Source organism: Motacilla alba, chromosome 8, assembly GCF_015832195.1.
Source record: "Motacilla alba alba isolate MOTALB_02 chromosome 8, Motacilla_alba_V1.0_pri, whole genome shotgun sequence".
Taxonomy (NCBI): Eukaryota; Metazoa; Chordata; class Aves; order Passeriformes; family Motacillidae; genus Motacilla; species Motacilla alba.
The window spans coordinates 961,140-973,646 of record NC_052023.1 but is presented as its reverse complement, the minus strand read 5'-3'; the positions used below and the strand labels follow the sequence as shown (position 1 = coordinate 973,646).

The following is a 12,507-nucleotide window of genomic DNA, read 5'->3' as shown; positions in this document are numbered from 1 at the left end:
CACATGGAAACACAAGAAAGGAGAGGAAAAGAGTGTTTTAATTAAAATTATTCCAATCATTCCCACAGCACATGGTTTTTTTCTTAAAAGAGACAAAGACTCCGTTTTAGAAAGTTATTATTTACGAGGTGTTTGATTCTACTTCATCTTCAATAAAACACCAAGAGAAGAAAAAGCTCTTAGGCAAATTTCTAAGTTAATTAAAATAAATCTGAGGTCAATCAAGTTTTTGAGCTGAGCTGAGGGGGTGAGAAGAGAATGACCTGAGAGCAGCAGGAGGAAGCAGCCCCTGTGCCCAAACCCTGCAGCAGCAGGAGGAGCACTGAGCTCTGCTGGGAGAACTGGGGTCACATTCCCGGGGTGCCCACGGCTGCTCCCGCACAGCTCCTGGCTCCGGGCACGGGCAGGAGAGCCCAGGCTGTGCCCAGCACACCGTGCACAGCCAGGGAGAGCAGCCCAGCAGCAGCAGGGAGAGTCCCAGGAGCCCCGGCTGCAATTCCCAAAGGCAAAGCAAGAGTGGTTTGGTTTTCCATGTCCTCGTCCACAGCCATGTCCAGTTCCAAGGTCCTTCCTGACCCTCAAGGTTTATGCAAACTGCAGGAAGGAAAGGGAGGGATCATTGTGCTCTGCCCCTCTGTCAACCACACATTTTTATTTCCTTTTCATGAATTAAAGTCACATTTTAGCATTTGATTCTCCTGAATCCATGGGGAAACTGTGCCTGGGGCACCCCAAGGGCTCCTGAATCCAGGGAACTGTGCCTGGGGCACCCCAAGGGCTCCTGAATCCATGGGAACTGTGCCTGGGGCACCCCAAGGGCTCCTGAATCCATGGATAACTGTGCCTGGGGCACCCCAAGGGCTCCTGAATCCATGGGACTGTGCCTGAGCAGGCTGCACACAGGGAACCTTTCCCTCCACAGCCCAGGGTCCATCAGGAAGGAGCTGAGGGCTCAGCCCCTGGGAAAGGCTGGGTGGGGATGATTTTTGGAGGGGAACTCCCCACTCACCGCAGCCTTCAGGGCCTGGTCCAGGTCTGCCAGCAAATCCTCCTCATCCTCCAGCCCCACCGAGAGGCGGATCAAGGTGTCTGTGATTCCCAGAGCTTTCCTTTCCTCCTCAGGCACTGAGGCGTGGGTCATGATTCCCCTGCAGGGATGAAAAGGAGCCTTTATCCCAAGAGTTTTGTACTTGCATTGGTAAAAGCAGCCCTGCTGGTTCCCTGCCAGCACCCCTGAAATGCAGCAGGATCTGACACCTCCTCTGTGCCACCTGTGTGACCCCAGCGCTGCAAAGAGCTCTGGCAGCAGTTCCTGGAAATGGTGGGAATGCTGACAAGTCAGGGAATTGCGTCTCCAGCTCGTATTTCCCAGACACAAGTCATTAACAAGAAGCAGATATTTAAAATCCTGGACCTGACAAAGGAGAAAATGCTTCTCCTCCTCCTTCCAGAGCTGTTCTGTTGTTCTACAGAAGCTCTGTGAGCTCTGCACGTGGGCAATGTGCAACCTCCAGAATCAAATCTCCTGGTTTCATTTCTGGATTCTCAGATCCCTTCTCAGACTGCCCCAAGGGACTCTGCAGGGTTTATTCTCTCCAGCTACAGAGCACACAGGCAAGAAGGGGTTCCCCATGTGCTCAGCCCCTGGCACCAGCTCCTTTCAGTGCTGGAGGGGGTCAAGATTTGCTGTGAAATCAGTGAGTGAAATGACTTAACATTTAAATAGAGTCACTAATTTCCATGTGCCTTTTCAAAAAGCAAGTTGGCTCCGAGTGAAACCATGCAATTCCATGAAGATGCTGTTTGGAGCAGTCTAAAAGGCCCCAGGAGGCCCTGCCAGGGAGCAGAGGCAGCTGGGTGCACACAGTGACCTGCCCCTTGTGTGAGCAGGGAGCAGGGCATTGCTCAATCCCAGCTGCTCCTCATCCCAACACTCTGCAGCTCCTGGGATTGTCTGCATGGACACCAACTGTGCCTCACCCTCCAGGCAAAATTCCTCTGTCTCTGCCCTCCCACAGAATTCCCTCCCTCTGGAGTCTCCCCTGGCTTTGTGCTGCACAACAGCCCCTGAGTTTAGGTAAAGGCAAAACAGCAAAACAGCTCTGGGGGCTGGGAAACTGTGGGAATTGTGCGGTGCTCTGCAGCTTTTTGAGGCTCTGAGGATGGGAGGATGAACTTACGGATGCTCTGCCAGGCTCTCGAAGCCACCCAGGCTCTCAGCCAAGGAAAACACCTGTGGGAGAAAGGGAAAGGAGTCGTTACAGGAGTGGGCTCAGGACACAAACACCTCCTGGGCACAGGCACAGTGAACACCTGGCCAAAGACCAGCACAAGCATTCCCAGAGCCAGGGGCTCCCTCAGTGCCTGTCCCTGCTCAGGGCACTCTGCAATATTCCAGCAGAGCTGCACCAGCCCCAGCTGCCCAGCCCTGCAGAAAGCCCTTGGCCAGCAGCAGCTCCTGGGCTGAGCTGGACACGCCTCACCCTGGGAGCAAGCAAACAAACAAACACTCCTGAGGGCTGAGGGCTCCCTTTGCTCCCTCTCATTATCCCCATGGACAATTATCCCTGATTTACAGTGGGGCACAGCCAAAGGACTTGGCAAGAAAAGCCCCTTCACCCTCCCCTCAGCAGGGCACATTCAGCTCCCTCTGAGGGTGACTTCATTGTCTCTACCTTCAGGTTCTTGAGAAAGGCAGAGGCATTTTTGACGTTCCCTTTGATGTAGAAGGTGACCATCCCAGGACAGCCTGTGCACTGCTTCTTCACCAGCTCGTGCTGGGGATGGGAAGGCAGCCCTGGAATGGAGAGAGTTGGGAGAATTCCCAGTGAACTCCAGTGCAGAGCTGGGGCAGCTCAGCCTCACCCAGCCCCAATCACGAGGCACCACAGCTCCCAATACCTGCCCTGGATGCTCCCCAACCCCTGCATGGGATGCTCCCCAGTCCCTGCCCTGGATGCTCCCAAATCCCTGCCCACCCACCTGGGTAAATGACCTTCTCCACTCTGGGATGGTTTTCCAGGAACTTGGCCACAGCCAGGCCGTTCTTGAAGTGCAGCTTCATCCGGATGTGCAGAGTCTTGAGCCCACGGTTGCAGAGGAAGCAGTCAAAGGGGGAGGGGACAGCTCCCAGGGCTGTGGGAATGGGAACAGAATTCCACAGAATTCCACAGAATTCCACAGCAACATTGGTGTTCTGCATTCAGCAAAGCCAAACACATCCTCACCTCCAGCATTTCTGAGGTTGGAACAAGTGGAGACACCCGAGGCAATCTCTGTTCCTCATCTCCCACACTGGGCAGCCAATTAACGAGCCCAATTAACAGGCTCAGGCCTCAAGGATTACACTCATTGGGCACAGGGCACCCTCAGTGCAGAGGGCACAGCCCTGGACAGGAATTTACTCCTGACAAGAGGAAGGAAAATTGCTGGAATCATCCGAGGCAAGAAAACCCTGGCACACCTGATGGGTGAGGGAGTTTCAACCCCCCAAACTGCAGGTGGCTCCTCAGTGGTTCCAGGATGGGCCCCAGTGCCCTCCTGAAGTGCTTGGGAAGGGGAGATCAACGTCTCTCCCTTTTTATTGAGCTTTCCCAGCTCTGTTAATTTACATTCCAGGCAGATTTCCCACTTGTGTGCCTGCCCACCCTCCCCAGCAGGAGCTGTGGATGTGAACAGCATTCCTGCCACAAATTCCATGTCTGGACTTACAGTTCTGCAGGAATTTCAGCCTCTCATAGAGATCATCCCTGTTTACAGAGACCAGGCCCATGAGGACATCACTGTGCCCTACAAAGGACAGGGGACAAGAATGGGATCAGCCACTCCAGGGTCCTGCCACAAGGGTCAATAAAACCCCTGGGACACCTCCCACCATCCCAGGCTGCTCCAGCCCCAAGGGTCAATAAAACCCCTGGGACACCTCCCACCATGCCAGGCTGCTCCAGCCCCAGTGTCCAACCTGGCCTTGGGCACTGCCAGGGATCCTGGGGCCTCCCCACCTTCCCAGCCTGGAATTCCTTCCCAGTCTCCCTCCATCCCTGCCCACAGGATGTGCTGAACTCTCACACTCACCATTCATGTACTTGGTTGCAGAAGACACACAAATGTCAGCCCCAAGGGACAAAGGACGCTGAAAGGAAAGGAAAATAACATCATCATTCAAGTTTGGGTTCATTCCCAGCCATTCCAAAGGGCTCTGAGCTCACACAGGATAAACAAGGGGACAAACAAACACAAAGACCTGAGGATGACAGTAGAACACCTGCTAAAAGCAGCAGTACAGGGAGGCACTCTGAATTCAAGGTAAGCACAGAAAATGGGATTTAAAAGCACTGCTCCAACTCCCACAGGCTCCAGGGAGAGAAGACATTGAGCACATCCAACACACAGTGCAGAGCTGGGGAAAACTAGTTCCCCAGGCAGGGACAAGCCATGGCACTGACCCCATAAAGTGCATTTCCATGGGAAGTGAAGGACTCAAACTGCAAAGCAGAAGAGTTGCTTTGCTTTCCAGGTGTTGCAGATCCTGCTCTGGAGGAGCTGAGAACATGAGGGAAGGAGGTTCCTTTGGCAGCTCTCTCTCCCCTCAGCTCCCAGCTCTCTGCCCAGGAGCCTCCTGAGGATGGGCAAGAGGTGCTGAGCAGTGCCAGATTTTTAATCAATCACTAATTAAGGGACTTTGCACATGGTACCAACACATTCTAAGGAGTGAGGGGCATCACTGTTAAAACTTAACAAAGCAGGCAGATGCAAAAACTGCTGCTGCCACATTAAATGCAGACTCCCAGCCAGGGAATGTGGAGATGCCCAGCCAGAGCCATCATGGAAAAGGCCTTTTACACTCAAAATTGATGGACAGATCACTATAAAATTCTTCTTTTTTTTAGCCAAGTGTGGTACCTCACCTACTGCTCCCAACAATTAATCATTAGCACTGGCTTTCCCTCCAGACCAGGCTGCTCCAGACACATCAACCAGCACCCTGTGTTCTTCCACACAGCCCTTTCTGGAGGAAACTGGGAATTCTGAAGTGAATAACATATTGTAGGGCAAATCCCCAAGCCTCTGCTATGTCCCAGACCAACTGCAGAGCTGCTTGAGCTAAGCATTAACACTTTCTGCAGAGTTCTCTTAATTCAGCAAGGTCACAGTACCCTGAACCAAACCAGGCACTTTGCACTCTGCAAAAAGGGTGACTAAACCTACGACACCAGGGCTTAGCTTGGCCTCCTGGGAAACAGATCTGATCTAATGCCTTTCCCATCCCTTTCCCAATGCACCTGCCCCGGGGCAGGTGACACACCTGGAAGTAGGCAGACATGAAGCTGTTGTCCACGGCCAGCAGCACCCCCGGGTGCCTGCGCACGATGTCTGCGCAGGCTCTGATGTCGATCACCTTCAGCGTGGGGTTCGTGGGGGTCTCGAGCCAAACCAGCTGCACAAACCCAAAAAACCTGCAGGTCAGAGAGCTCCCAGGGCTGGGCTGAGTCCCAGGGGCTCCGGGTGCTCAGCGCTGGCAGCTCCCTGAGGCTTTGTGCCCTGGGGATGGGCCGTGGCCCCGCCAGAGCCAGGGGAGGCTCCAGCTGCTTCCTCCAAGTTCAGGGAGGTTTCCCTCCAGCTGGGCTTGTGCCATCCCAGTGCACCCCAGCTGGAGGAGCCTCACCCAGGCAGGACAGAGCCTTTCCCAAAGCCTTCCCAGCAGAGCTCCCTGCCCCTGGAGCACCCAGCAGCGCCCGGAGCAGCCCCGGCTCCGCGCTGCCGCTGCTCTCCCTCACCTTTTCCCTGTTCCCTCCTCTCTCCAGGGCTCTCTGCTCTCCCTCACCTTTTCCCTGTTCCCTCCTCTCTCCAGGGCTCTCTGCTCTCCCTCACCTTTTCCCTGTTCCCTCCTCTCTCCAGGGCTCTCTGCTCTCCCTCACCTTTTCCCTGTTCCCTCCTCTCTCCAGGGCTCTCTGCCCTTCTCGGGATGCTTTCCATGAGGCAGCACAGGGGGATAGGGTGGAGCCAGCTGTGCCCCAAGCTGCCCCCCTCAGCTCAACACACCCCAAACCCAACAGGAGCAAGGATAAAACAATTTAACATCCCTTCAAAATCCATTTCCCTCTCCCCTACCTTGGTCTCTGGTGTCATTGCAGCTTCCAGGCATTTTGGCTTTGTGCAGTCAACAAAAACCACTTTCAAATTATTTTCTGAGGCTACTTTCTGGAAATACCTGTTTGTGCCTTAAAAAACCAAAAAAATCACAAAATGAAACAACTTCCTTTCACTCCCTGCTCTCCAGCCTCCTGCATCATGCAGGGACAGCCAGGAGGGCACAGCTTTATGCTGCACACCATCAATGGCACATTTATATTTTCTTTATTCATACAAAGTTTAAAGACTGTTGCAGATTTAATGATCATGAAACAGTAACAATGGGAATATGGGATCAGAGTGATTTAGGAAGTACTTGAAATCAGTGTGGGGTTCATGATCAGGAAATTAAACACACAAGAAGAACCAAGGGGAAGACTCCAGCTACGGTTCCCCATCACTCCAATAAAAATGATTCCTTCCTGTCTTTGAAGCCTTTCCCTGGGAAGATTCAAAGAATCCAGCAGCAGCAGCTGAGCAATGGAGTGCAGCACTCACTGCCAGGAAACTCTGCCTGGATTAAAAATTCATTGATTGGGCCCTTCTGCCAAGGTGATCCCCAGGGACTCAGCTCTCCACCTGAGCAGGAAGGGAGGGAACGTGGAGGTGCATTCTGTGAGCTGAAGGGAACCTCTGAGTGATGTCTGGGAGGTTCTTTTGGGAGAAACCCTTTCCTTGTAGCAAACCAAGCCAGAGGAGCAGCAATGACCTTCAGCCCTGCAGAAACCTGCCCAGGCTGAGGCTTCAAGGAGCAGGGGAAGTTCCCAGAACTGGAGGGAGCTCACCCTGCTCAGAGAAGGATCTGGCAGAGCTGGGTGCACTCTGCCACTGGGGAGCTGGGAGGAAGAGGGACTGATACAAACAGCCTTCAAAGAGCAGTGAGGTCCTGCATGGGAAATTCAGAGCTCCTGAGAGCCACAGACAAACCAGGGGTTGGATCCCCTGCACAGAGAAGGCTGAAGCCACAGAATACTGTACCCACCTCCATAGACATCATCCATGCAGATAACTGTGTCCCCTGTCTTCAGCAGGTGACAGACGTTCAAAAGAGCTGCTAAGCCAGAGGAATAAGCCAAGCCTGAGGAGAAAGGATCATCAGTGTTTGATGTGACACAACAAGTCAGACTTGCCTTGGCCCTCCTCACTTTGCCTCTGAAATGAACCTGTTCTGTCACTGCCTCACTGGGAGCGTGGAGCCAGTGAAAGCAGGAGATGGATGTGCACAGCATGGAACCAGCATGGACACTGGGACACACTGGGACAGACTAGGACACACTGGGAATGGACTGGGAATGGACTGGGAACAGACTGGGACCAGGGGCTGCCTGCTCCCCCTGCCTCCAGGGCTGCTGCACAAGGATGGATGCAGCTCAGCCCGGGCAGCAGCCACAGCGAGGAAGCAGGAGACAAACCCAGGGATGGAGCTGGACATTCCTGAACCACAAGTGCTGGGCTCTTCCCCACCTTGGAGCTGCTCCTGCCCACGGCCAACAGCCAGAGCCGTGGTCCCAGAATCATGGAATGGTTTGGGATGGAGGGACCCCAAAGCCCACCCCGTGCCACCCCCTGCCATGGGCAGGGACACCTCCCCCTGTCCCAGGCTGCTCCAGCCCCAGAGTCCAGCCCATGAGGTGCTCACTGTATTTGGCTCCATCGAGGGCGGCCACGGCCTTTTCCAGGCAATCCCGAGTGGGGTTCCCAGACCGGATGTAATCATAACCCTGGAGTGGGAATAGGAAACAAACATCAGAGAGAGCACTGGGAAAGTCTGGGATAACAGCAGTTCTAGGTTCCTTAAAGAGCCCTGGCTGAGGGCACCCAGCTCCTCCCAGAGCAGCAGGAGTGTCCTGGCACAACATGCAGCTGGGCATCCCTGCCAGAGAAAGGGGCCTGGGGTGCACTGGGGCAAGGAGCCACATTCTCCTGCTTCTCCCAGACATCCACCTGTGGGAGAAAAGGCTCGGGCAGCACAGCCCAACCATCCTCAGAATGCCAGGCCGGGTCAGGCTGGAAGGGAGCATGAGGGTGCCCTGCTCCCACTCCCTGCTCAGCGGGGCCGTCCCGGAGCACAGGGCACGGGATGGTGTCCAGACAGCTCTGGGTATCTCCAGTGAGGGACACTCCTCAGCCTCTCTGGAGGGAATTCTCAGGAAAAACGTGTGTCCATCTCTATCACACCCACAGGGCAGTTCTTGACAACCCACATGTTTCCTAGTGCCACAGCTCTTATGCAAATTCTGGGGAAATGTAATGAGGAAAATATCACTCATGCATGCACAGATGCAGTTGTTACCAAGAGAACCTGCTGAGCACCCTGGGATTTGCCTGCTTTTAGGATTTCTCTTTAATGTCAACTTCCTCATAGTCAGGAATCCTGCAGATCGCTCTGGCAGAGCTCCCGGCAAGAGCATGGATCCTGTCATCAGGATGTGGATACAGCAGCGTGACTCCTCCTGAGGGCCTCCTCAGCACAGCTGGGATTCTGTGTGGAATGAGGAATCACAAGGCAAATTCCTCCTGCCCGACCAGCACAGCGCGAGTTTGGAGCAGGTGCTGATTTAGGAGTGGCAGCTTTGTGCCACGTCCCGTCAAAACTTTCCAGCACTCTCTACAGGGCATCCACAAAATCCTTAGGAAATATTCCCTCGGTTTGGAAGGAAGACCGAAGCAGGCTCTTACACAAAGTGTGTGCGGTGGAACAGGGATTCTGCCCGGGCCCTGGGGCGGGTGCAGGGCCGGGAGAGCCTCCCGTATTTCCGGCTCCGGGCAGCCCCTGGAGCAGCATTCCTGCGAGCCCGGGGGCACTGGGGGCTCCCCGCTCCCTTTCACACGGGAATCATCCCAACCTCATCCCAACCTCATCCCAGCCTCATCCCAGCCTCATCCCAAGCGCTGCGGATCGCCGCCCGCAGCGGGAACAGCGAGCCCCAGGCTGCTCAGGCCGGCAGGGAGCACAGCGGCTCCTCCGCTCCCATCGCTGCTCAGCGGGGCCGTCCCGGAGCACAGGGCACGGGGCCGCGGGCCGGCGGCTCCGCGGTGTCCCCGTGAGGAGACCGCACCGCCTCCCCGGGCGAGAGCCCCGCTCCCGGCCCGGCGGGATGCTCGCGTTTGCCCGGCAGCTGCCACGGGGGGAAACACCCGCGCCGGGAGCTCCCTGCCCCGCCCCGGAGCTGCCGCCTCCCGCTCCCCCGGCCGGGACACGCCGGATGCTCGTGGCCTCCCGGATGTGCCCAAGCCCGGAGTGGGGCTCGGTGTCGCTGCGGGTGACTCAGCGACCAGGTGGCGGCCGCACTCACCGCGTGCTCGCCGGGCGCCCGCTGCTTGAAGGTGGTGGAGAGCGAGATGGGCGGCACCACGGCCCCGGAGCGCCACTGCTCGGGCTCCTGGCCGGAGTGGATGGCGCTGGTGGCGAAATGCTTGAAGGGCGGCAGGAACCCCTGCGTCCCCTCGTCTGCCATGGCCGCGGCTCTGAGGGACCGGCCCGCAGCGCTCCGGGGGCTCGGCGGGGCGGGGCCTCCTCATTGGCTGCGGCGCCGGCCGGGCGGGGCCCTCGCGCCTTCTCATTGGCTGCGGCGCCGGCCGGGCGGGGCCCTCGCGCCCTCCCATTGGCTGCCGGCGGGGCGGGGCCCGCCCGCTGGGGGGCGCCGCGCGCCGCGCCTGAGGGGCCGCTCCCGGGGAGCCCTCCCGGGATCCGGGGAACCTTTCCCGGAGGAACCGGGAGCGATCCGGCAGCACGGAACGATCCGCAGGGGAGCAGAGTGCTGACTGCCCGGCAGCGCCGCCTGCAGCGCCTCGGCACCTGGGAATAACCCCAGCGCGGCACAGGCTGGGGGGACCTGCTGGAGCAGCTCTGGGGCAAGGACCCGGGGGATCCTGAGGGACACTGAGCTGTCCCCGGCCAGCAGTGCCCAGTGGGATCCTGAGGGACACTGAGCTGTGCCCGGCCAGCAGTGCCCAGTGGGATCCTGAGGGACACTGAGCTGTCCCTGGCCAGCAGTGCCCAGTGGGATCCTGAGGGACACTGAGCTGTGCCCGGCCAGCAGTGCCCAGTGGGATCCTGGGGTGCTTTGGGAAGAGCATTCCCAGCAGCTCAGGGGTGATCCTGCCCCTGTGCCCAGCCCTGGAGGCACCTCTGGCTGCCGTGTCCAGCTCTGGATCCTCAGCACAGCAGGGACAGGAGCTCCTGGAGCTGAGCAAGGGCCTGGAGCATCTCGGTGCCCAGGAAAGGCTGAGGGAGCTGCGGCTGCTCAGCCTGGAGAGGAGCCCCGGCAGAGAGGGGCTTTAGCCCTGGGTGTCCCAGTCTGTTCCTGGCTGTCCCTGTGTGTCCCAGTTTGTTGCTGGGTGTCCCTGTGTGTCCCTGTGTGTCCCAGTCTGTCCCAGTCTGTCCCTGTGTGTCCCTGTGTGTCCCAGTCCGTCCCAGTCTGTCCCTGTGTGTCCCAGTCTGTCCCTGTGTGTCCCTGTGTGTCCCTGTGTGTCCCAGTCTGTCCCAGTCTGTCCCTGTGTGTCCCAGTCTGTCCCTGTGTGTCCCTGTGTGTCCCTGGGTGCAGGAGGTCAGAGCAGGCCCAGGCTGTGCTCCAGGCCCCGATGGCAGCAGAGCCACAGGCAGGGGCTGATCCCGGCAATTGCCCCGGCACAGGGGGCAGAGCTCCTGCCCTGGCAGTGCCCAGCCTGAGCAGATGGTGCAGAGGGGCTGGGGACTCTCCTCTCTGGGGACATTCCAGAACCATTGGGACACAGTCCTGTGCTCTGGGATGGTGGCTCCAGAGGAGCCCCTGTGGTCCCTTCAGCCGTACCCATCCTGGGATTCTGTGATTAAAAATTAATTCACTGGGTCTCCGTGCCAAGGTTATCCTCTGTGGACTGACGTCCATGGAACAGCACTTTGATATCTGAGGACAAAGGACACACGCGTGCTGAAGGCCACTGATGAATGGTTTATATATTAGATTTTGTAAGGGAACATTTTCTTTAAACAAAAATATGGACAAAATCTCAGCAAAGCTGGATGTATGAAGAGCAAACCTCTGAATGTGTGCAGGACCATGCCCCAGCCTCACATACAAGCAGGAACCTGGGATTTAGGAGGGAGGAAATACATCCTGTGTTGATAAATCTGCTTGCTGTAGGAAAGTTCTGTTGATAGGCAGACAAAAAAAAAAAAACATTCTCAAGAATTTGTGAGTGTAAAGTAGTCCCACAGTTGGGATTCCCCACAAACACCAGTTTTCCCAGATCCCTTCCCATGAGTAATGCCTTGGTTCCATTTCTGGGGTGAATAAGGGAGTCCATAATAAGCTGGTAAACAGTGACTTCATGCCTCTAGTAATTAAAAATGCAGCGTGAAGCTTCCAACATCAGCTAAAACCCGAGCCAATCCCTCCATTCCACAAGACCAGCCTTGCTCTGTGCGTGTTTCCAGCACGGGAGAACAGGAGACATCGGAACTGCTCACAGCACCAGCCTCTCACATTCTGCCCGCAAAGGGGTTCGACTTTCCTCAGAAAACAAGGAGAGACAGAAAAATCTCATTGGAAAGACTGCTGGAGTATGGAGCAAAAGCAAATCGTTGGGGTTTTTTTTGTTCCCCTAGAATTACTTCAAATTCTGTATTAGGACTGTAAAAAGCTGTGTGGGAAGCCGCTGGGGACAGCAGGCACAGGAATTCCTAAATCTGCCTAGAATTCTTCCTGGTCACTTGGGATGAGGGAGATGATGTGAACTGGGGAAAGACAAGGTCGCCAGGAAGGCAATTCTGTTATCACAGCAGGTCTGGTCTCGCTGGCAGCTTAGGGGTTGCTTTCCCTGGGAGAATTGTTAAAAAATCCAATTCACCAGGAATTTGGGACATCATCATTTTTACAATTACTCATCCCATATTGGAAGCAGAAACTTGCAGAACTGGCCCAGGAGCGGGAGGTGCAGTGGGAAATTGGGAAGCTCCAACCCAGACAGGTCCTTTCTGAGCTGACACTGCACCTACAAGGGCTCGCACCACGACAGGGGGACTGTCCCGGTTTTCCCTTTGAGGAACACTTGTCCAGGTCCCATCATTTCCCAAAGAACTTTCCATGGAGGGTGGAGAACACTGGAACAGCTGATTAGAGAGTCGTGAAGTCTCCCTGTCCCGGCCCCTTGGGATGTGCCCTTTGGGATGGATCCCTGATCCTGCCCGGCCCTCAGGGTGTGCCCACTGGGATGGATCCTGTCCCTCAGGATGTGCCCTTTGGGATGGATCCTGTCCCTCAGGATGTTCCCTTTGGGATGGATCCTGTCCCTCAGGATGTGCCCTTTGGGATGGATCCTGTCCCTCAGGATGTGCCTGTTGGGATGGATCCCGTCCCTCAGGATGTGCCCTTTGGGATGGATCCCGTCCCT

The 12,507-nt window shown here is 56.3% G+C and overlaps 1 protein-coding gene across 1 annotated transcript; it reads right to left on the bottom strand.

The window, feature by feature from the left end:
* Positions 1-17: 17 nt before the first annotated feature.
* Positions 18-9,634, bottom strand: LOC119703957 (cystathionine gamma-lyase-like). Its single transcript, XM_038144495.1, has 12 exons — positions 9,429-9,634; positions 7,772-7,853; positions 7,115-7,210; positions 6,112-6,221; positions 5,306-5,437; positions 4,075-4,132; positions 3,712-3,789; positions 2,983-3,135; positions 2,676-2,797; positions 2,181-2,233; positions 1,010-1,148; positions 18-594 (listed from the first exon to the last, which is right to left on the bottom strand). Exons 1-12 carry the CDS (start codon positions 9,588-9,590, stop codon positions 586-588), a joined length of 1,194 nt encoding a protein of 397 aa, XP_038000423.1. The 5' UTR covers positions 9,591-9,634; the 3' UTR covers positions 18-585.
* Positions 9,635-12,507: the final 2,873 nt, after the last annotated feature.

Bases quoted from the DNA above. Each gene is read 5' to 3' on its own strand.
- LOC119703957 (XM_038144495.1), bottom strand. From the start codon at position 9,590: ATGGCAGACGAGGGGACGCAGGGGTTCCTGCCGCCCTTCAAGCATTTC. The intron at 3,136-3,711 runs GTAAGTCCAGAC...CCATTCCCACAG, and splicing joins GCTGAAATTCCTGCAGAACT to CCCTGGGAGCTGTCCCCTCC. The intron at 2,234-2,675 runs GTAGAGACAATG...TTTCTCCCACAG, and splicing joins CCTTTCTCAAGAACCTGAAG to GTGTTTTCCTTGGCTGAGAG.